General features: G+C 35.4%; 1 protein-coding gene across 5 annotated transcripts in view; it reads right to left on the bottom strand.

Annotated features, from left to right (window-relative positions):
* The window catches only part of LOC150088570 (uncharacterized), a 453,076-nt gene that overhangs the window by 368,422 nt on the left and 58,738 nt on the right, over positions 1-25,916 (bottom strand). For all 5 annotated transcript variants that reach the window (XR_016546740.1, XM_090369575.1, XM_090369576.1 and 2 more), the window contains exon 3: positions 18,350-18,480. Coding sequence is in view for 4 of the 5 variants with exons in the window: in XM_090369575.1 (XP_090225701.1) it covers positions 18,350-18,480 (131 nt within the window). In the remaining variant the exon portion in view is untranslated. The remainder of the gene's footprint in view (positions 1-18,349; positions 18,481-25,916) is intronic.

Below are 25,916 nucleotides of genomic sequence, written 5' to 3'. Positions count from 1 at the left end.
TTGTCTTCGTGCATATATGGAAAAGACCACGAATTGGAGATTAGATATGGATGGCAATGTTAATAGAATTCCCATGTAATTTAATTCCAATGATTTCTGGAATTAATAGTAAAATATAATTACGTTGGACACCTAAGTATTTTGGCCTCATTAAAAAAAATGTATGGTTTTCATTAACAGCCAATTCTGATGCTGCTGAACAAGAAGCATGGACTGAAGATGCATGCTGCTTTACTCTCAAATTCAGGGTGCATTGAGTTGAGAGCTGATAAGACAAGTCGCAATCACTGCAAGAAATGTTTTATACCAAGTCATTTATTTGTGTTGCAAAAGAGAAAAGGACTGAGCGATTGTTCAGTATAGCGTGTAATTTCCATATTACTGGACTGGGCACAATTTTAAATTCGGTATCTTTAAAGAATCTGTTAAGCCATTTGTGCCACTGTTCAACATATGGGACAGAAATTTTTTTGATGTATTTTGAAGTATTTTTTGACGTTACTATTGTTGGTTGGTGTAGTTTTCTGTATCCTATCCTTAGCGTGTACTCTAATTTGGTTTATTGTAGCAGGAGGTAACTCTTGTTTAAGAATCTGCTCATTAATAACTGTATTTTTGTGTCTAAAGCAGGTTCTGTCGTGAATATTTATAGGCATTGATAAATTATAGATATTGAGAAAGGAAGTGGAAGCAAAACAATTTTGACATCATATCTTAGATTTCATGAAAGCTTTTGATACTGTTCCACATGAAAAACTGCTGTGCAAATTTGAGTAGTGTGACATTAGCAGCAAGTTACTACTATGGATAAAGGAGCAGGTGGGTGGCAGAACGCAGAGTCATTATTAATGGGCACTGCTCTTCTTGGACTAATGTTATTAGTGGAGTTCCTCAGTCTCTCCAGTTTGAATACTAAGTTCCCAATATAATTCCTTACTTACTATTTTTAATATTTATTAATGATTTGATGAAGGCATATGCTTACTAAGTTTGAAGATTATACAAAGATAAGCAGGATAGCTAATGGATCAAGAGATACTACTAAGGCTCACAATACCGGTGAAATTCTTAATACCAGTATTTCGGTAGTTTCAATTTATGAAACCAAGATACTAGTATTAATACTGGTATTCCAAAATCAAACATTTTTCTCAATAAATTTTGATGAAAACTAGATGCAATAAAGTAATTACTTGACTTCATGTTTTAAATCAAAATATTACAATAATAAATATTCTGACAAAAAAATTATTAAAAATATAGTTATTCTATAAACAAAAAAAAAATATATACTTATTGATACTGCAAATTTTAGTTATGTTTAAGCATCCACACTAAATGTCCGAATAAAGTAGGCTCTGAAGAAACATAAGAAATCAATAGCGCTATCATTTAAACTGGATTTAATTTTGGTATATAATTTGATTAGCGGCAGAAAACGCCCTTTTGGATTTTATGCTAGATGATGTTATTGTACTGAGATAGTCGTAGACAAGTTGCAGATTTACCTCCTTTATTTCCTCATCTTCAAAAAATCTTATTTCCTTTTTTAACCATATTTTCTAGACTGAACTTTTTTAGCAGGAACAGTTAAGTCTTTCATTAATTGCCAACTCAAGTTTATTTTTTAATGACTGTATCTCATTAGAGTCAGGCAGTTTCTTATTATTACACAGAATTTGCATGGAACAGACCACTGATGTTCTGTTCCATATTGGTCTTCTAAGGTTGAATTCTGTTCATCATTTTCTGAAAGATGAAAGACATTTTATTAAGAGAAGTATTAATTTCACTACAGTATCTTTGCTGAGTCTGGGAAATAATTCACTATCATCTTGTGTCCCACTTTTCAAATACTGAAGAACCTGTGATAATTTGTATGTTTCTGTGAAATATGGAGTTTCAATGCCATATGCAGTTCTATAGCTATTTCAGAATTTTGATTGCCAGGAGTTTCCATCAAATTTTATGGCAGTATCTGCAGTTAAAAGATTGCTTCTTTGCTTTGTGGCATAGTGCATCTACCGCTAACTTTATAGTCATTAGTGTAGATACGGCTGCAGATATTAAATTAATAATAATCTAAATCAATTAAAGCTTTCTGCACACATCTCAACTCAAAAAATTTTTCAATCGACCTGTTCCAGAGAGTCTTGGACTAATTGCAAGACAATTTCTTTGTGAAATTCTACTGCAATATACTTTTATAAATATTTATCATTTTTGGTTGGTGAGCTTCTAAAAATTAACTACTTTTCTTATTTTTGTTTGTGATAAGTATGACATGACTCACCGTAACTCATTGTTGTTATGAAACTACCTTGCTAACAGAAAAATATTTTTAGATTTTTATAATACAAAAATCTTTAAAATTATTCATTAACATGCGATATTTACTTTTTCTTTTGTGTGCAACAAAGTGTCTCATAAACCGGATCAGTTTCGTTGCATTTTCAGGTTTCCGTTACATTTGTATTGTGTATAACAATCACTTAGTTGCAAATTCAGTAATATCAATGATTTATTGTTATTGATTTTATAACCTTTATGTAAATAAATCATAAAGAATTATTTTTTAAATTAGTACCCAAAAACCGGTATTTCAATACTGGAAAAAAATTAACGAGATCTCGGTATTGTAAGCCCTACATACTACTGCAACAAGACGTAAAAAAAAATTGAATGGGCTGAGAAATGGCAAATGAGGTTTAACTTTGTTAAATTACGGTATAACATATGAGCATCAATAATCCTAGCATATCATACCAGTTGTGTAGCATCACACTCAAGGTGGTAGAAAATGAAAGAGACCTAGGGGTAACTGTAGAGTCCAAACTGTAGTTCTCTGACAGTGTAGACAGACTGATAGAACAGCTGATGGTGTTCTGTTAATGATATACAGGAATTTTTTCAGCAGGGACAAAGAGGTAATTATACCACTGTATAATGCAATAGTAAGGATCCATCTTGAATACTACATACAGGCCCAGGCCTGTATGTAGTATTCAAGATGGATCTCTTAGCATAGAGAACCAAAGTACAATTAGTCAAGGACACGAACGAATACTCTTACCATGAAAAAACTTCATTTCTGCAAATTGTATCACTTGGAAACCATGTACCTTTGAGGAAATCTGATTGAAGTGTTTAAATAATTAACTTGAGTAAATTAAATGCTGATAGCATCCTTACTTTTTCTTGGACAACACATGTAAGGGGACTTAAATTTAAGTTAAAGAAGGTTGGTAGTAGGTTACCATCTTTTTTTGGTCATTATTCTGCATGCAATAGTCACTTTGTTCACTAAGCTCTTGTATTACTTCTTCTTCAGAGACAGTTAAGTCCCATTTGCTGATATCGCCTTTAGGTGTTCAGAGTGTTATGGGGTGTAACTGACACTGGAATACTGTTAAATATTAATTTTAACAATTTTTCTGACTTGGAAGCTTCAATTAGAAGGCCTCCATATTGGAGGTGTGTGTGTGTGTGTGTGTGTGTGTGTGTGTGTGTGTGTGTGTGTGTGTGTGTGTGTGTGTGTGTGTGTGTGTGTGTGTGTGTGTGTTACTATGAACAATATATGCTAGTGCATATTCATTCAGAGCCTCTCTCCACATTTTCAAATGCATTAATTAACACACTATTAATTAGCTATGGAAACTTGCTGTACGGCAAGGTTCCACAGTTAATTTTAACAAGAGTTATCTTTGCCACTTTTGTTATATGATTGTTTTAAAATTAAAAACAATTTTTTATTAAAAAAAATAAAAACTATTATTCTAATAGTTAAAGTTAGTATGTGATAATAGCACTTTTATGTTGCTCTTTGCTTAAAAGTTACTTTTTTTTTTTTTTTTTTTTAAACAGGAAGCATTCTTTGATCATACATGTCAAATGTGCAGGTACTGATCAGGCCTAGGAAATATCTACAGAAAAGGCAAACAATACAGCATCAGCCAATTTCTGACTGCTGAAAATGTTGGATCTCTTAAAATTTAACAATTATTAGCTATATATAATGTTGAAACTGTTGATGTCAGCACTGTGTTAATAGGTTTTATGAGTCTGAAGTGGTAAGCTGGTGAAGCTGTTGTCAATGATCAGAGTCAAAGAAGTAACTTGATTGCTGGAACAAGTACAGAGAAGGGCAACAATATTAGTGAATGGACAAAGGGTTGCTCTTACGAAGAAAGGCATAAGTTTTGCAAGTTACAGTGTCTGGAGACTAGGCACCTATGAGGTGATCTGATTGAGGTGTATAAGGTCTTGAATAGTTTGAGCATACTCAATGCTGATGGGATTCTTCATCTTGCTCAGAATAATCGCCTGAGAGGGCATAAATTCAAATTAAGAAAAGACAATTGTAGGATAGATGTGTGGAAGTTTGCCTTTAGCCAGCGAGTGGTTGATTGCTAGAACAAACTTCCATCTGTCGTTGTAGAAGTCGATAGCTTGAATAGATTCAAGGTAGAACTAAACAAACATTTGGAGCTAGTAGATTGGTGAAATGAGAAGGGTTTTTTTTTTGGCTGATACTGTATAAGCTTGCTTTCTTGCATCATATACCTTTACTAATGCTAATGCATGAGCTTTGTCAATCGGCATTTCCAGATGATTGGAAATGTCAACTGACAGAATGATATGTACTAGATGAGACTTCAGAAGATATGTGAAAGAAATTAAATGAGCAGGAGTTTAACAAATTCTGTCCCATTTTGAATGTGAAAAGGATGCATTTTTAAACGTTATTACGATTGGAGACTAATGTCAGATTTACTGCTTTAATCCAGAAAACAATACGACAGTCCAAAATATTTTCCAATAAAACATCTACATTCACATAAAAAAAAAAAAAAAAATCCAAGCACCAACCAGTCAACATCACATTGCTGGCCAATGCTTGAACTTCACTGGCTGTTTATTGGGACTATGGGTTTTATCCGCACTGAATATTTACAAAAACAGTCCAGCACGCTGAGACACTAGAAAAGTTAAAAAAAAAAAAAAAAAAACTCACTAAGGCCTTGCACAATTGCAGCAATGTTGCTTTATCGTGCAGCCATGCAACATTCATGAGAATTTCATCACTGGTATTTGAAATAGTTTTGCTAGTGTAACTACACCAAAATTCATCCTTTATTTTCTGAAAAATATTCAAACATTTCTATGTATGAAATATTACATTGCTATAATACAAAAGTCACCTTATCTAAAAGAAAAGATTTAGCTCCAAGTGACTTCTTTTTGTTTCCAAAACTTAAAAGAATATCTCTGAGGTAACATATATCAGTGTTTCTCAATCTTTTTACCCTCGTGGCACATTTTCCAAAGAAGAAAAATTTCGCGGCACACCTACGTAGTCATAGAAGAAGAAATTTCTAAATTTCGTGGCACACCCTTTGAGAAACATTGACATATATGACTCCAACAAAGAAGTTAAAGCAGCTATAAAGAGATGGTTGGCTTCTCAGGTGAAAGAATTTTACTTGAACAGCATACAAAAACTTAAGTGCTGTATGAAATTTACTGTTAGGTGGAATATATGTAGCAAAATGATACATCAAATTAAACACTTTTTTTTTTTTTTTTTTAAATCTGCAAGTCTTCCTTTCATTTTGATTTATCTAAATTCCTCCAAAAGTTATATAATAACTGTAATAGTGGAATTATTTTAGACCCACTCTGATATTCTTAATGTTAACAATGAATAGACAAATTTAACTTCATAACAGTATACTTCTGTGTTATATTTGCTTTCTTGTATTAATTAAAGAAAATTAACAAAAAAATGGCTGCCTTTATTTTTTTTTTCCTTACTTTTTTTGCAAGAAACCTGATTCTGTATATAATTTATCTTTCTTATTTATAGTTGAAGTATGTATTTATATCCTTATAGAACCAGTTATCACTTTATAGTTTTGATCATTTTGAATGCAAATACTTTCAAAATGTACTGATATTGATTTTTAAAGGCAAACAAGACCAAAATTCAGCATATTATTTCTACTATTTCAAGATTCACCTTTTTTTTCTGCAAAATATTCAATATTTCTATATATTTGAATGCTTTTTTGCTATAATAAGAAAGTTTTTTTTATCTACAGGAAAACTGGTTAGGTTAGCTACCGGTTTGATTCTTGTCCGATTCCTCCAGACAAATACCAGTGTGAGAAAGTTAGCACAGTAAATACAGAAAACATCTGTCCTTGTGTGCTTAACTGTTACCTGAATTTTGGAGCATAATGTGAACTAGATATCATGGATATTAATTTTGTATGTAATACTGAAAGAATATGTATCTAAGAGAATAGGCAGTGCCAGATTGTCTAGTTTTTTTAGCACCGCCCCTTCCTCCAAAATGCTTTTGGCAGAATGAAGATTTTGCTCAGAACCATAAAAATTCTTACACTCCCACTGTAAATTGTTGTGTGTTTGCTTTAAAGTGAACACACAATAATAATTTATAATGGTTTTTTTTTTTTTTTTTTTTGGTAGTTGTTGGCGCATCGGCTTCTGTGGCCATAGTGCACCTCCCAAGGTTTTTGCAGTACTTTGATCCAAGCCGGGGCGGGATTCGAACCCGCGACCTTTGGGTTGCCAGGCAGGCACTTTACCCACCTGGCTAGCCCGGTCGGCAATTTATAATGTTTACATAGTGTAATTACATTTATGCCATAATAAATTTGCTAGGTCTTGGGATTTCCCCTGCTATTCAAGATAACTGAAGATTAGCAACAGGTAAATAATTAACAATGAGGAATTCCTCATTTCTCCAGTTCTTGGCATTAGACAGGTATAATTCATTCCCCTGAATAACAAATAACTTGCACATCTTTCACAATAAATAGCAACACTTTTAAACAATATTAATGCAAGACTTTCATTGATTATATGCTCTTATCACTTATGGCAGAAGAAACTTTGCCTTCACAACAATTTGCACCATTTAAAACAAATGGTATCTCCAAAAAGGTTCAACTCCCATATATTTAGCATTAGTAGTGGCAAATGATGCAAAGAAAAAAAAAAAGCTTATAGAGCATCAGCAAAAAAAAATTAAAGCATGTGTACCCTGTACACACAAAAGATGTTTTATGTGAAAACATTTCTGGCTTGGAAGAGGTCAGCGAAATCAAAGCCAAGGAATGTAACGGAAGTGCAAATATTGTGGTCAAATATTTGTATTGTTGCAATAATGCTTACTGCAGTAGCAACTGCAGGAAGTATGACTGTGATGTCATATTAAGGAAGTGTGATTGTCACATCGCAATCACACTTCCTTATGATTGTGCCGATGTAGTCTCAATGTCACAATGTTCTTGTTTATACTCCAGCATGACCAACAGGTCAGTAGAGTTTACAATAAATCGTCAATACAAATGTTAATCATCATACTATTCTACAAACATACTTCCTTAGTATGATTGCAACAATAGGTGCAATTTGACCACAACATTTGCATTTCCGTTACATTCCATTGTTAGGCACCACTATAGATGTTTTCACATCAAAAAACAACTCCCATTTCACCTATTCATTCCCTCCAATAGTAAAGTTTTTCCTTCACTTTATTTAAGCAATCAACTTCCACAACAACAACAACAAATGGAAGTTTGTTACGGCAATAAACCATCTGATGGCTAAAGGCATCTATTCTGCAACCATCCTTCCTCAATTTGTGTAGTCTGAGCAAGAGGAAGAATCCCATCAGCATTACAACTACAAGGGAAGAGGCAATTTCTATTTTGCAGAACCCAAGCATCACATCAATCCGGGCACCTCCATAGCCAGGTGGGCAGGAGCAGCAGTGCGTAGCACACGATTAGACCAGGTGATTAGACAGAGGTTTGAGGCCGTGACCACCAAATACAGAGGATGTGGAAAGGTCAGGGAATGTCCCCCCCACCACCACCACCACCACATATCCTCAGAGCAATATGGCCTTAGTTGCTAATGCTCCAAAAAACCAAATAACAACAACATCAATCGGTTTAAAAGCAGAGGTTCCCAAGCATAAGGAACCATCAACTGTTTCGTTTGGCATTGACAAAACAATCAATACCAAAGAGCTAAAAGAAGAATTATACTATAGAAACCTCCACTCCCACCTGAGTGAGGAGCACACAGACCAGGGGCTTATCCCAACATAACTAATAATAACTTACACAACATAACTTATACCAAATACTAATTTGCCATCAAAAGTAAACTGAATTGTAGAATTATCTCTGGATGCCTGGTGCATTCTTACCTGACAGGAAAGAGCCTTTGTGTGCTGGGGCTACCATTGGTTTAAAGAACGCATTCCAGTCACAAAGTGATTCAAATGCCTAAAGTTTGGACTACGAAAGTCATAACGCATAGATAAAAACAACGGCAATCAACCTGTGGCCCTTGTGTCCAACACAGGCACGGATTCAGCACATGCCCTAACAAGGACCACTCACTATTTCAGCAAATTGCAAGGGTAACAAGCTGCCACACAAACACGCCATCAGAGATCCAGCCTGTACCACCAATATCAAAGCAAAGAGTACTTATCGAAACAGAACTAACTATGGATAGGCATCCCACAAACAGAACATACCCAGAGGGTAAATTTTCTTCAAATTAATGTGCAACATTAATTTGAAGGTAAAAACATGTAGTCGACCAGCTCAAGCATAAAGCACAAGTGCTTTATGCTGAGCTGGTTAATTCTTACACAGGAACTTTATAAATACAATGGCAATGTAATTGGATACCTGTCCTACTATAGAATAATCCAGTACACAACTGAAACCCCAGGGCTGCAATAGCAGTCAAAAATACTGAAATAACCATTACTAAGATAACATCCCTCTGCACTTCTATCAGTACCTGCACAGAACTTTCCACAACCTTAGGATCCCTGCAAGTGCTTTTGGTCTATTCTAAATGAGGCGCCAGCTATAGTCACAAATCTTCTTCAGACAGCACTGAATACTCTACCTGGCTCTAAAATTCTCACCACTATGAATGCTAACTATTGCTCTCGACTTTGGTACAGTACCACACCTGATCAGACTGGGACCCATAGCAGCAAGGACCTCGGAAATTTCATCACTGCAGTAAACTTCCAGGTATTCAATCAGCCTGGAAATGTCCCTACCTTCAGATCCACACTTTGAGAGAGTACAATAAACATATATCTGGCCATGCCTTCAACAGCCCAAAAATTTACCAAATGGAGAGTACAAGAATCCTGGACAAGGTCTGACTATCAAGCCATCACCTTTTCTCTTCTGATTGTTGACAGAACTCCACCTATAACAGCAAGACATCATTTCGCTTCTGCACAAAGAAAGCTAACTGGACTCTTTCAAGAAGTCCTCAACAGAAAACTATCTAAAGATACTTCTCTTATCACGCAGGATGTACCAAACAATGTTTTGCAACACCAACCAAAGCCATTCAAGAAGCATGCACTGAATCCATCCCTAAAAGGAAGCCCTTTAGGAATGCAGAAATGGGTAATCTCAGAAAGGCTGTCCACCATTCCAGAAATTTCAAATTCCAAAGAATTCAAGCCACACTACCTTAGACAGAAGTGGACACAGCCAGAGAAGTTTAGAGAACCTGTAGATATACATATATTGAGATAATATGTAAAAGCAGAAGAGCCTCCTGGCACAATTAGTCCCTACAACAGGAAATAATAACCCCTGGAGATTTGTATACCTTTAAATGTGCCTACAAAAACCTGATGGAGCTATTATCGTGACTTGAATCAAGAATCTTTTAAGCATGCTCTTTTCCAATCACAGTAATCTTCTGACATATGACTAAACCCAAAAGAACAATGACTACTCCTCAGACAATGTTGAAGAACCATTTACAATGGATGAACTTCAAGCTGCCCTCCACAAGACTAAGGAAGGAAAGACTCAAGCCCATGACCTACTGGAGGTAGATATCAAAAAATTTGCAGAGTACTACCCACTGCAACTGCTCTGAGTGAGGAGAGTTTCCTGCAACCTGAAAGAATACTCATCTTAGATTATCATGAAAAGTCCAGACAAACCACCAGAAAACCCAAAATCATACCATCCGATAGCGCTCCTCCCCATGCTAGCTAAATTGATGGAGAGACTGCTACTTTACAGACTCAACAGCCATTACATAGCCACAAACCTAACTTCAATTTGAACCCAATTCGGATTCAAACAAGGGACCAGTACAGTGGATGCAATTCACCGCCCAATTGAGATCGGGTGGTGAATATGTGGTTCCATAGAGTACTTGGAACCACATATTCAAAGTACTCTATGGCAATAACTACTTGGAACCACATATTCAAAGTACTCTATGGCAATAACAGATTACTTCGAGGGAGCATTCGATAGTATATGGTGGCCCAGCATCCTTAGGAGGGCCACCATATACTATATACTTCAGGACAACATCTCAACCAACTTATACAAAAGCATACAATCATACCTCACCAACAGAAAGATTACTGTTTCTGCAAAGTTTCAGCACTTCACCAAGCTAATTATACACAGGGCTGCCCCCAGTGCTCTGTCCTGGGACCATACTTTTGGTCCATTGTCCTGGACGAGTTCCTGGGGATAAACTTTGAGCAAGCCTCCTCAATGGCATATGCTGATAACCTCGTCCTTATAATCCATACTCAGACTAGGGCCAGCTGGAATCCAGGTCCAACCATGCAATCAGAAAACTACAGGAACTGGGCTGCCCTACATCAACTCCCCATTTCCAGAGAAAATGGCCAAGTCAATCCTTTACAGATTACAAGACCTCCAACAATCAAGATTGCAAAGAGACCAATCAGGCTCCACTCAGAGGTGAATAAAAAAATAAAAAAAAAAATCTTCGCTAATAAAGAAGACTCCGAGGTTAAATACCTCAGAATTTTGATAGCCACGAAGCTAACATTTTTCCCCACTTGCAGCACCTAGCTTCTAAGATAAAGAAATACACAGCCATGATTACATGCACCAACCAGTCAGACTGGAAGGCTCTCTGGAATATTTTTTGGCTGGTGCAGCATAAGCCTCAGGCTTCCTTGCATCATATGGCTAATATTTCATTAAAAGCATTAGTCCACAGAAAACAGTGTCCATCTATATTCTTCCACTCAATTCCTTTATCCATAGCAGCAACACCATGCAGTTCAATTTGTACAGCAATCTTTTATGGGCAACAGTGTCAAAAGCTTTCCTGAAATACAAGTACAGTGGATTCCGGTTATTTGAGCCACCGGTTAATCGGGACAGCGTTTATTTGGGGCAAATCTTAAAAAACAGAAACCAATCGAGAAAATAGCCAGGGTTTACTTCGCTTAATTAGGACAGCATGCCATTTAATCGGGGCAGGAGACTGCAACACTGGCGATTACCCTACGATTGTCTCCGATGGTACCACATGGTTCGGTCAAAATTCTGGAGGTCACAACCATAAAACAATAAAAACAATTAGCAGTCACCTGTTTATTGGGTTTTTCTGTTAGTGAAATCTATCGTAAATGGACAGTAAACGTATTCTTACTGAATTTGCAATAATACCGACAGCTGGAATTCTGTGGGCTATTATGGTGAAATGTGTTTACACTTCCACGAAATCTTCAATCAAATAAAAAAAATTAACTTTCAGATCTTCTCTTCATTCCTATTTTTAAAGCTTTGTAACTTGTTACTCCATTCTCACTTGCACGTATTGTGTTACTTGCAATTTGTGTGTGCCGTGTTCTTTGTTATTGATTGCTTATCTTTTTACTGTTTTAAAATTTTAACCCCTAACCACAAATGTCAGTGAACAGAAATGTCAATTAGTTCATTTGTACATATTACAGTATGTATTAATTATTCCGATTATCACGTATATTCTTCCGATTTTCACGTATCATTTAATTTTTTAATTGGTAAGGTAATAAAGGGTAAATTTGTGCTTAATATATCTTTGCTTTTATAGCCTGGGAATAATATTCCTCCTATTTTTGCTAATTAGAATCGCTGTTTAATAGAATTAAAATTCAATTCACAAATGTGATCACAATGACAGGTGCTTACTGCACATCATATAGTGAACGGTATACAATCAAATCAGTTCTAACTTGATTTGATTGTATAGTGAACCAATTGTAAAGGGGGGGGGGAGTACATTGTATTTTTAACTATTTACATGAAACTTCGGATAATTCGGGCAGCCGCTTAATCGGGCCAGAATGCACTAGTCCTAATGTGTACCAAATAACTGGAATGGACTGTATACAACATAAAAATTATTTTTTTGCATCCAGTTCGTTTATGACAACATTGTAATATCCTATCAAATTGACCAGACAAGATTTCCCTTAACAAACACGCTGTGTCTGAAGTATAGTTGCAGCCTTGTCTAGATGACCCTACATTATTTGTGCATTGCTAAGTCCATATTTTGAACTTAGTTCTGAAGCAAAGCCTCTCAAATATCAAGGAACGTAGATTGTTTTTCAAAACTATCAGTGGATTGGCAATATATTTTTCTAAATCATCGAAAAGAGTAAATGCTTTGCAAGATTTTGTTACTAAAAAAATTACCCTCCATCGTACCAACCAGATGGAACTTTACTTCCCGTTTAGCAAACACAATAAAACATCACAGAATTCAGCTTATTGAATTTTTTTGAACACATTGTAGAGAATTATGGGGAATGGAACGTAGATGCTGTAACCAAAACTCATGGTTATGTATTTCTGTATTTTGTATTTCTTGCAAGATTTTCAAACAATTTTGTTGCTAGAAATTTTTCTGTTCTTTTTGGCTATACTGATGTCTTGACTAATATACTGTAAACTTCCTCCTATGACATTGTACAGTAGTGAAAAGGTGCATGATACTATGAAACATCTTAAGAATGACAAAGAACATGGTTTTGATAATATTTGGGTCTCTGCAAAGAGAAAGCATACAGTTGAGGAGCCAAAGCCTAAAAGGATTTGAAGAAGAGGAGAAGAGCACATGCCTTCAATTATACCAAGGAATAGTCAATCACATGTAATAGGAGATGGAAGAAAGATACTCTTCACTTTCGAAACTTGAATTTTTTTCAGCTCCTTTGTAGCAAAATATGATCAGTATGTGAAAACTTTTCCTGATAGTATTCTAGAAAAAGTAAAGTATTTCTACAGATCAGTTTTTGACTATGTTCGCTTGAAAAATGAACTAAAAATACTCTTTTCTTTTGATGAATTTGCGAGGAAACCAGTGCATCACCTATTAAAATTAATACAAGAAAATCAGCTTCAGGTTGCATTCAAGGAAATTTATAAATTAGCAAAACTTATCATGACGAGTCAGAGTTCTACTGCTACAGCTGAGCATTCGTTTTCGGCTATGAAGAGAATACATACGTATTATAGAGGAACACAAAAGCAGGAAAGGTTATGTGGCCTAAGTTTACTCACCATTGAAAAGACATTGCTGGTGGAACTGAAGGAAAAAAACCTTCATTTTATGATGATGTGCTAACACAATTCCTAACGCAAAACAGGAGATTGGAACTGGTGTATAAATAAATAAGTAAATAAAACTAAATGCAACTAGGCATAATATTTTAAGAGTTTAAGATTCTATATCTATATAATATTGGTATAGATACACCATAGATAACTCTTAAAGAAAAACTATGGTAGTAGTGTGAAAGGCATCATTTCATCTGTATCTCATTGTGCTCATCCTTCAAAATGAATTGCCTATGTATTGCACTACCTCGAATAAGTGCTTCACTAATGGAGAAGACTATTGTTACTTATTCTCAGTGGGCACCCACCACCCACATGGCACCATTTCAAAACTAGTTGGCTTTTCATCGGTGGGTGGGCAGGTACCCTGGTATTGCAAACACGACAACCCAGTTGTGTGTTGGGTTATCATGTTTGCAATACCAGGGTACCTGTCCACCCACCGATGAAAAGCCAACTAGTTTTGAAACGGTGCTATCTGGGTTGCAGTGCCCACTGAGAATAAGTAACAATAGTCTTCTCTATTAGCGAAGATTTTTTTTTTTCACCATGGGGAATTTTTTTTATTATGTAATTTTTTTTTTTTATTTCACCACAGGGAATTTTTTTAATTTTTTTTTATTGATTTCATTTTATTTTTTATTATTATTTTTTTTGCACCACGGGGAATTTTCTTTTTTCCTCCCCTCTGGAGTGGACCCCCCCAGAGAAATCTGGCCCACCTTCCCATGGTGTGGATGAGTACCCAGAATCATCTGTCCAAGTGATTGATGTTTCTGGGTAGCCAAGTGGCCAGAACATAATAGAATACACACACACAAACCTATGCTACTCACATTTCTGGCCCTCTTACAGTGGTACTGTTCTCCACAGAGATGAACTCATGTTCTAGGAGCCGACCGTTACAAAAACACATATCCATGTTTATTATTGAAGTGTTACTTATTCAAGGTAGTGCAATACATATGCAACTCATTGTGAACGATGAGCACAATATATGAAATACAGGTGAAATGATGACTTTCACACTACCATAGTTTTTCTTTAAGAGTTATCTATGGTGTATCTATACAGATATATAGATAAATAAATAAGTGGGGTTTTTAAGCCTTTCTCTGATTCAATCCGGAAAAATAATATTTTCCCAAGTGATTACTTTTTCAGATTTCTGTGCATATTATACGGTTGTATTTAAAAGCAACAAAATACATAATTCAAGCCTCACTCTAGTATTTGCCAATGATATTCTAATCTTCTCACCATGAAGTGTAAACCCTCTGTGCTTCTCACATAAACGGCACGCGTAACACATAGCTATTGTTTATTTGACGGGGAACCTTTATGTTGTCCATAATTATGGATTGTATAGTTAAAATTATATTACTGTAGTTGGTAAATTAAAGCATTCAAAATATTCTACAATTAATTGCATTGGATCAAATAAGAAGGGCACTGCTGCGCTATGCACTCTTAAAACTTTCACACGTCAATAGAAATGCAATCATACATTCAAATTAACATGTGAAATTTTGTAGCACAAGTTGCATAAAACTCCCCCCCCCCACCCCAAATAAAAGCACACCCAACCTAAATGAGCGTGCGACACCACTGATATCATACTGTAGTTTTTAGTGTTTTGCACCAACCTTGCGTAGAAATAAAAATAAAAACACCAAGGAAACTGAACTTTTGATAACTGTGTTTATAATAAATTACAATAACCTGTATTTACAATAAATTTAACTTTACAATAAACTATACATATGGATTATTAAAATCTGCTACATTACAATCAATAAAATGCATTAAAATATACTAGATTAAAAGCGATAAAAATCGTAGCTTTCAATGATATGAAATGATTCTACAATTAACATTAATAGAGATAGAGGTATGCGGATTCATCCCATCTTTGAGACCACTATCCTCAGAAGGGATGAACGGTTCCGTATGACTTCCGCTCGAGCCACTTCCGGTTCCACAACGCAAGAGAACGGAACACGTGTGAATGAAAACACGTGAGGAGTACCATTAACCTACTGATATTTAAAGATGTACTGCAGAACAAGAAAACACCGCTGAAGAAGAAGGCTGGAGCCTTTGAAAGCTACGATTTTTATCGCTTTTAATCTAGTATATTTTAATGCATTTATTGATTGTAATGTAGCAGATTTTAATAATCCATATGTATAGTTTATTGTAAAGTTAAATTTATTGTAAATACAGGTTATTGTATTTATTATAAACACAGTTATCAAAAGTTCAGTTTCCTTGGTGTTTTTATTTTTATTTCTACGCAAGGTTGGTGCAAAACACTAAAAACTACAGTATGAATATACCCAACCTCAGAGGCCTGTTTGAAGAACCACTGATATCTACCATAGGTTTTTGTGTAACCTGATAAATTATATGCATCACATGCATTTTTCTTCTCTATTTTGGCCTATACATCCATTTTGGCCCATACTTTGAAGAGTATTTCTTAGTTGATATGAAAAGCCTTGTAGCTTCTATGTTTAATTACTTGAATGTTCTCATTTAGATTTGCTGATGGTAACATCATCAGTTGGTACAGAATTCTGTACAGAATTTAAAATTTGTCCGAGACCACTGTAGTGACCTTTACGAAAGCAAAAACCCTTCTCTTTACCCTTGATGTTAGTTACATATTTAATTTAATCCTAAATCAATACACTGTGATTACTGCCACCTAGTGGTTCTTTTACCTGCAGATTCTTAATGCATGAATAATCACTGGTGATAATCAGACAAGAGTATATATTTAAGAGAAACTGCCTGCTGTCTAAGGGAGGCCAATAAGACCTGATAGAGGGAGTCATAACAGTGTCTCATCTTTTAAGTGAACGACATATTAACCTTCAATGATGCCATTCCTTTGAAAAATAGTGCAACACCAGGGAAATGCATTGTGTATGTAAATTTTGTTCTATTGTGGACAATAACAGCACTGCATTAACTTAAAAGTTTAAATTGTGGTAGCTGCAAAAAAATAAAAGACAACCCTCCAAATCACAAATTTCAACAAGGCCAAATAGCAATGAATACAGTAAACCCCCACTATTCGCAGTATCTGTATTCGCGGTCGCTGATTTAATATAAAATGAAACCTAAAAAAATGCAAATTTTAAAGCGCCGTGAACATTTTCCACCATAAAAAAACATGGGCATGGCTAAAATTATCTTTCCCAGTCAAAAAAGCGCTCAGTGGGTGGGGAGAGAGGGGTGACAAAATCGCAAGCGTGGATATTTCTCGCTAATCCTTGTTCAGTATGTGTTATGCGCTTGTCATGGAAGATTTCGTCGTTTGCTTTTAATTTATATGCTTATAAATTGAATAAAATTTATCTTTTTCTAAATTGATATGCTTACAAAAGTGATAAATCTACCATTTTGCAGTGTAAAACAGACTTTTTCGAGTGTGTTAACGGAAGAAAGTGACTTTATTGTGGACAAGTTCTTTCTAACCCGTACAAAAATATGGCTACGAATAACAAAGGAAATCTGAAAATATCAAAGAAGGTGATGACATTAGTGAATAAATTGACTTATTAGACAAAATTTCTAATGGTGAAAGTGTCTCCTCAGTGGCAAAACATTATAAAATCAATGAGTCAACCGTACGATCAATCAAAAAATCGGAAAAAAAAAATCCGCCGTACTGTCCGTGAAAACGCGCTAATTGCTTCAAAAATTTGCTCTCTAACTAGTGATGTTAAATTAGAAAAAATGGAAAAGGCTTCAAATCTATGGATAGAAGACCGAACTCAAAATAAAATTCCGTTAAGTTCACTCATCATTCGTAAAAAGGCAAAACTCCTTTATCAACACTTTAGCGAAACTGGTGATAGCACTGGTGGGATAAGTTTTTTAGCTAGCAAAGCCGCTGGTTTGAAAGATTTGTTTGAAATTTCTAATAAATATTACATTTAATATTAAATTGTTTCTTATTTTCATTTCGATGCCATATGCTTGCATTTCACTATGTGCTGTCTATGTACATAGTCATATTATGAAGGTGCATATAATACAAACAGACAAAATTTTAGACTAGTTTTTCTTATATATTTCATACTTTGGAACGGAACACCTTTATTACTATGGGAGCCATAACTCAGTATTCGCAGCATTTCTCAGGAACGTAATCCCCGCGAATAGCGGGGGTTTACTGTATTTCATAATTCTTACTTTTATTGTTATGTTGCATTAATAGTTTTTCAAAATGTAAAATAAACAACACAGAAAAGGCACACACCAAAAATTTTTGTTACTTAAGAGACTTCATAATGCAAATTTCACTACTATTTCATATGGTTGCCAGTACTATTGATGTGGAAACACATATTATTGTGCATTATCACAGATGGACATAACTTGAAGAGCATTATTGCAGACACTCCCTGTATTTCATTTTCCTGAGAGCAAGTAGATGTCAAAAGTAAATAAAAATTACCAAGATGGCAACTCTGTCTTTGACCATGCCATCATATACATGTTCTACAAACCAGTTTGGTTATTTAAGAGATAAAATGGTTTCCTTCTAGGGGGAAAAAAAAACCCTATAACCTCCACCCAAAAAACTGCTTTTTGCTCAGCAAAAAGCACATGTTTTTCCAAATAAATTACATAGCCCAAAGATAAATGTGCAAAGAAATTTGTAAAAAATAAGCAAAACGAGTTAATAAATTGATTCGGAAAAAAGGACAAATGACAGAAAAGCACAATACTGTGGGAAAGAAGAGGGAATTAACTTCAAAAATATAATGAATTAAAGGACTGCAGTGAAACCAGTTTACTTTGTATTCACCTAGTTGGAACAAACTTTACATCTCATAATATTTAAAACATACCTTGGTCCATGAAGACGCTTCACCTTGTTTATTTAATAATAAATCAATGAGTCCCTGACTTTCTTCATCACTCAGAGCAGCTTCTTTCATAATTGCCATTAAGTTACTGGCTGTAAAACCCAATGACATGCCTAAATTAAAAAAAAAAAAAAAGTCTTGTTTATGTAATCTAAACTGAAATGAAATATGTAACCAATATAGGCTGAAGTAAATCCTTTTCCTTTACAAACCACTGACTAACACCACATGGCATACTAGTAATTCACAATACTATTAATTCCAAAGTAGTAATTATACCAAACATAACAATACCAAACTAGTAATTCACTTCTCGGGACTTGTACAATCTAATTTGTTAACACAGCACAACCTCAAAATGCTGAGTCTTGTTTATATTGCAGTTTTGGATATAATGTTGGTGTCATCATTTCACTAGGACAGACATAAAAAATGCATTTTACTTGCTAATTGCAATGTCTATTGTCAAATTAGACAATGCATTTGCTAATTAGACCACAGCCACCAACAACAGCAAAGATTTATACCTACCTTCCAGAGTGGAACTGCAGTGATTTTAAAACTGTGGGATATACTGTAAGGGAAGGAAGAGACGTCAGAGGGGGAAAAAATAAGTCATGCTAATAAATTCATTTATTTAAAGCGGAGGAGGATACAATTAAAAAAATGTTAAGACCATGGAAAGCACAATTACATAAAGTTTGAAACCCACTAAGCTACTCTATTCCCTTCTCCAGTATATTCAATTAAAAAATTAAAATTATAAAATTTTTATCCTAGAGTAATTACAGCAGATGTGCAGTTTCTCCCCTATATTATCCCAATTAGAGATTGCCTGGCCATAAGGCAATGAAAAACTGGCTTACATTGCTCTTTTTTGCCAATGCTTCAGGTGACTGCAAGGTCAAACCACTGCTTGTGTGCTAACTGCTTGTGGAAAACTTACAAAAAGTAAATACAGTCAGGCATGCTACAATGAACAGGTTTTATCAATAAAATCAGGATTCTACAACGAACACAGATGCTACAACGAATGCGGAGGAATACTACCAGCCGACATAGCACATGCATGCGCATGATGTGTCCTTCCCGCTTTGATGTTGTTGTTGGTTTTTTAGGAGCATTAGCAACTAAGGCCATATTGCTCCGGGAATATGCAGTGGTCATTCCCTGACCTTTCCGCATCCTCCGTATTTGGTGGTGACGGGCTTGACCCCCGGTCTAATCAAGAAGCGTGTGCTATGCACTGTTGCTCCTTCCCACCTGGCTACGGAGGCACCCCCCGCTTTGATTAGAGCGTCAGTTATCATCTTTGTTATCAGTTGTAAGGTTCAGTTATTAGTTTAGCTTTGTGCTTATTTGCCCTTTAGCAGTGAAAATATATTTTTTAATTATTCTGCTATATAATTTTAGCTATGAGCCAGCAAAATATAGTGAGAAAGCACTCTAATTAACTTAGACATTAAGAAAGAAATAATTTCCAAGTGAGAAAGTGGAAAAAGTGTAGATCTAAGTGCTGAATATGGTATAGCTAAATCAACAATCAGTACAATTTTAAAAAACAAGGAAGAAATAAAAAGTGCACACGTCATAAAGGAAATCTCTAGGTTAAGCAATTCGCGTTGTAATATCATGGAAACTCTTCTATTAGTGTGGGTTAATGAAAAACAAATGGCAGGTGACAGTGGCAGTGAGGCGATTATTTGTGAAAAGGCCAAACAATTGTTTGAGAAACTTTGTGCTAAGGCTCCTAGTACAAGTACTGGTTCTGTGAAGGAGTTTTTTTGGCACCAAAGGGTGATTTACCGGATTTAGGAAAAGGACTGGATTACACAATGTTGTGAGGCTGCCAGTGCAGATAGAGATGCTGCTGAGCAATATCGTGAGAAATTTAAGAAAATAATTGAGGATGGAGGCTTTCTTTCGCAGATGTTTAACTGCAACGAAACTGGCCTTTTCTGGAAGAGAATGCCATGCAGAACATAAATCACGGAGGAGGAGACCACCTTGCCTGGCCATAAGTCAATGAAAGACCAGCTTACGTTGCTCTTTTGTGCCAAATGCTTCGGATCACTGCAAGGTCAAACCACTGCTCGTGTAACATTCAGAGAACCCCAGAGCTTTTAAAAAGATCAGGAAAAATCACCTTGGAGTTTTGTGGCATTCCAACCACAAAGCTTGGGTGACCAAAAGTCTTTTCTCCAACTGGGTGACTGAGGTGTTTGGCCCCACTGTCTGTGACTACCTTAAGAAGGATCTTCTTCCATTGAAGGTTCTTTTGGCCATGGACAATGCTCCAGCCCACCCTCCAAATTTGATGGAAAAATTACCAAATGAGTTCAGTTTTATCAAGGTTCACTTCCTGCCACCTAATACGACGCCTCTTCTCCAGCCTATGGAACAGCAGGTGATTGCAAATTTTAAAAAAAAACTCTACACTAAGGCACTATTCAGGAAATGTTTTGAAAAGTGTGGTTACTTGGGAGGTTTCTGTTAGGTGCTTGAATTCGGCTTGGAGGCCATTGTAGCCTGACACTTTGGCTCCAAGTGACTTCAAAGGTTTTCAATAATTGGAGAAAGAGCCCGTTATGCTGGAAATTCTGTGACTGGGCAGTTCCATGGGCCTGGAGATCAATGAGGAGGACGTGGACTTTTAAAGAGGTGTTCTCTTGCTGGAATAAACTATCCAAACTTATAAAAGATTATCACCCGAATATTTCCGCTGTGGAAATGGGCCTTATTCATTTTAATGACACCTTGATGGCCCACTTTTGGAGGGTCTAAAAATCTGGGATAAAACAGTCAACCCTGGATTCATTCTTCAAGAAGGTGGACAAAAAAGGTGGTGGAAAAAAAAAAGGTGGAAGGAGAGGAGTCATCGTTCCTACTCACCCAAAGTGAGTAGGAATGACGACTCCTTTCCTTCCACCTCTATGTGATTTTTTATGATTTTTATTATGGAAAGTTTGTTTATATTTTCACTGGGGGAATATTGTTTATGCTTTTCATGTGTGAAAGATTTTTTATGCTTTTATTATGGAAAGTTTGATTATAGTTTTCACTAGGGAAAGATTGTTTATCCTTTCATGTGCGTTTATGCTTTTATTAGGGAGAGTTTGTTCATATTTTTCACTAAGGAAACATTGCTTATGCTTCTCAAATTTTATGTACAGTGCATAAAAGTTAAATAAATTAATTTTATATTATTTTTTACACATATTTTTCATTTTGTATTATATTTTTCCTGTTTAAATTGTTGTATTGGATGGTAACTTTGCTCTAGACTGTGGGCCTGGAACAGATCATCCCTAAATACATATATTTCAATGTATGCTAGAATGAACAGATACTATAACAAACGAGGTTCTAGAACCAATTATGTTCATTCTAGCATACCCCACTATCTCCAATTCTCTCTCTCTCTCTCTCTCTCTCTCTCTCTCTCTCTCTCTCTCTCTCTCTCTCTCTCTCTCTCATATCTTGTGATTTACTTGCAGTTAAGTTTTTGACAACAGCACATGACATCCTTTTCTAGACTACAAAATTGCATTTAGAATAACAAAAATTGTTCAGAATTTTGTTAACATTTCAGAGAAATGAAAGTGCACATAAACTGATGAACAATTTATATATTGTTCTAATTTGCTACTATAATTTGTTGTTATAATTAGCGAGTTTCACAGTGCAGTTACAGTACACAGTCAAACTCATCTGTTATTTATAATTCATAAAAGTGTATCCTTGGTAGGAAAAAGGGTAAAAAAAAAAAAAAAAAAAATCTGATATAGTTTCAATGTAAGCAAAATGCATTTTGCTTACATTGAAGCAAGCCTTCATTACATTATTTTCTATGGAAAATGATTCCCCCAGATAAAGGTTTTTGGATTACATAATGATTTATGCAATAGTTGAATAAATCAATGGATATCTATTAGAGTAAAACAAAGCTTTTTTTCCTTTGTCACAATATCAAATAAAAGTTCATATTGTGCTGTTGATTATTTTAAACAGCAAAATGTTTCTTAGTACCAAAAGCGATTTTAAAATGAAACATTGTTGCATTAATATAGTTTGTGGTAGACGCTTATAACAATTACATCTTTCTGAGAAGTTGCTCTGGGAGCACAAGACTAATGCAATTACTGTGCATGCATGTGTTAATTTCATTTGCTGCAATTACTGCTCTCTTTATTGCATTTAAATCTATCTTTCTATCCTCTATTATTTCATATCTCATTCATATCTGACCAGGGTGCTCATTTTAAAGAAAAAAAAAAAAGTCTATCCTAGTAGGCAGTTATTACAGATATGAAAAAACCGAAAGATAAAAATAAACAGATTTCAATTTAAGGATATGACAGATACCCTTAATGCACTCTTCCACTAAATGGAACAAACTCTGTTGCATTACACCTGACAAATACTTTGGACACTGTAGGAGTGAAAACACACACTAACATTCAGAAATATTCTGATCTACTGATTATGTTAATTCATTGGTTCTGGGTGTAAACTGTGGCCCCCATCCAAACATTTGAAAATAATAAAATTCTCTTCCCACTAGCCCTGATGTGACAACTTGAAAATGTTATGAGCTACTGGTTATGTTGTGATCGTAAAATTATTGCGGTCATTATTCAAGTTTATAGCTGCAGTGTCTGTTGTCTATTGTTGCCTCTTCATGTCGTTGTTAAGATGACTGCTTTGTTCTCGGCTAACATTTGTAAAGATAAAGAAAATGTTTTACAATATTTTCAGAACAAAAAGTTAATTAAAAGTGATTTATAATGTACTGCATGCTATCAGAATTGCACTTAATTAAATGAAAAAGTATGCAATTTGGATATTTTTAGAAGTGTGCTCATTTTTGTTTGCCCATATTATTCAGCTTTGTCTGACCATATTATTATTATTATTATTAGCCCTATGGCACAAAGGAAGCCTGAGGTTTATGCTGCACCAGCCAAATTTCCCAAGTTACCCTGAGAGAGAGAGAGAGAGAGAGAGAGAGAGAGAGAGAGAGAGAGAGAGAGAGAGAGAGAGAGAGAGAGGAGTAGAAAGGAATCACCAAGAAAGAGAAGAATGATGATATCCAGCTGAGGACCCTGGGTTTGCCAAGCCCATATTTGAGCCCCTGGGCATGTGATATATCACTGAGAAACTAAAACTTCAGTAACAAGTGTGTACCAAGTGCATTTTGACTACGGAACAGCAATGTGCTACTATCAATATCTTCGAAACATGCTCTTCCAAGTTGCTGCAGGAACCTGTTCAGTTAGGAGTACCTGGCTACACTGCCCAAATCAATGAAACTGTTTTAGTGAAAGCCAAATATCACTGAGGCAAAAACCTCAATAAAAGAAATTCGTGGTTATTTGGTGCCTATGATCCTGAGAAAAAAGACTGGCTATGCCCAATTTGCCAAAAGAAAGATGCCAGCACTCTAATACCAATAACATCTGTAACCACAAATGGGAGCACTATAGTTTCCCACAACTGGAAGACATACAGTATAATCAAAGACATTATTGGTAAGAACCATGAACTCATAGCAGTGAACCATTCCACACACTTCTTCATAAATCAAAAGCTAAGCTTATGTAATAGTTTAATTACAATCAGATAATTTCCCCATGGTGTGAGAATTTTTGAACTTTTTTATTTTTGATTTTGCAATAGAAACCACATAAAAAAAAAAAAAAAAAAAAGTAAACTGTAGCCATTATCAACCCACTGCAGGATGGAAGATTCCTCAACAATTCACGTTGAGGAAACTGGATCATTATTTGCAGGAAATTGCAGTGCGGGTTGGCAAATCAACTGTATGTGGTAGTCAGGGGCTTGAACTCTGGTCTACTCAAACAGCATGTGCTACTGCACTCTCGCAACTGACCACTCTGCTATGGAGGCCGAAACCACATATTCATGCTTCAATGAAGAGCCACGAGGTCCACACTCATGCTGCCACTTTAAGACACTGCACCAGCTGATGGGAACGCAAGAGCAGCTATACATAAGTAGCTCTTAACAACAGAGCTACTTCTATATATGCCCACTGAGATTCTCCACCCTTTACATGGTGTGTTTCTCAGTTGGCCTCACCCACACATTCCCAAGTATTTTCTCTCATGGTCTGTGAAGAACTCAAGTCTAATGCTCCTCCCATTGCATCACTTCCTCAGATCAGAATATTTCTGAATGCTTATACAAGTGCCATGTTTTTATTCGCACAATAAATTTTTTTTTAATTTACTTTTTGGCCTTTTTATTGAATTGAAAATGGTTTTATAAATTTGGACTTACATAATTTATCCCACTTTTTGTCGTCTGAAATTTCTCAAATTGTATCATACCCAATTTCACGATTTTCATCTAGCAAATCCTTCATGGAAAAAAGAGCAACTTTCAGAAAAATACATGCACACACGCATGCGAGAGAGACAAAAACAACCACATTATGTCTTTGGTGCAGATATATTGCCTAAGATTTGTACTTCACCATTCAAAGCAGGTTGGAAGGGGGCCAAATTATGGCTGTTGGATGAGCAAGGCTTGTACACTCCAACTAATTAAGGAGACAAAAAAAAAAAAAAACCTCACATAGCATCTATCAAAAAGCAAACAAACAGTTAACTCCTCATAGTTCTTGTAAATCGAAACAAAAATGTAAAATACTGTATCACCAAGAATATTAGTGGTGAAATGTATACGAGATCTGATTTTATTTCAAAAATTAAAAAACGAAAACAAAAAAAAAAAAGGTGCCAAGTAAGTTCCTAAGATTAAACGCTCTGCAAGCCTGTGCACAATAGGATTCCAGACTACCTAAATTCAGCATTGCTTTCTTGAAAAATAATTGCAGTATTGAATGTTGCTACACTTTATTCTCATTAAGCTTTTAGTATGTGGTATCAACAGGGTCACTGGGAGTGAGAGAGACAATTGAACTATTGACAAAGTTATTAGAGAATTAAGAGGGGGAAAAGGCAGGCCATAAGGCTGTATTCCCTAGGATGGGGGGCCCAATATTGATTCTCAATGTCCATACACACCAAGTAGATTTAGGAAATGTAATAAGCTTCATTTTTTTTTTTTTTTATGTTAAATGCAACAACATGGTAGCATAGATTAAAATACATTTTACAGTAATCTTAAATTCTTTAACTGTATTAATGCAGTAAAAACCATAAAAAAAATTGGTAATTATTATGAAGTTACCATGCTCCTCATAGCAGCATCTGCCTCTGACAGGAGGCAATTAACTTGCCAAAAGTATAATCATATTACCAAAAACCAAACAGACACAGTAAAAACTGCCAAATGGGTCAAAATACAAACATGGTAGAATGTCAGCACCTCAAAATGCCAACAAAACAATGAAATTGTCAAAATATCATCATCTAATATACCAAAAATAACTCTGAAATACCAGAGCCATGCCACCAATAAATTCTGGAACCCCCAGAAAATCTTGGCACTGCCACTACATATGACACATACACACAGGGTAATTAAGAAGTCAATGCACCCCAAAGTTTAAGTGGTTGTG

The sequence above is a fragment of the Mastigoproctus giganteus genome, chromosome 3 (genome assembly GCF_048544385.1).
Source record: "Mastigoproctus giganteus isolate SK-2022 chromosome 3, ASM4854438v1, whole genome shotgun sequence".
Taxonomy (NCBI): Eukaryota; Metazoa; Arthropoda; class Arachnida; order Uropygi; family Thelyphonidae; genus Mastigoproctus; species Mastigoproctus giganteus.
The sequence above is the reverse complement of the archived record's forward strand: the minus strand, read 5'-3'. Positions and strand labels throughout refer to the sequence as shown.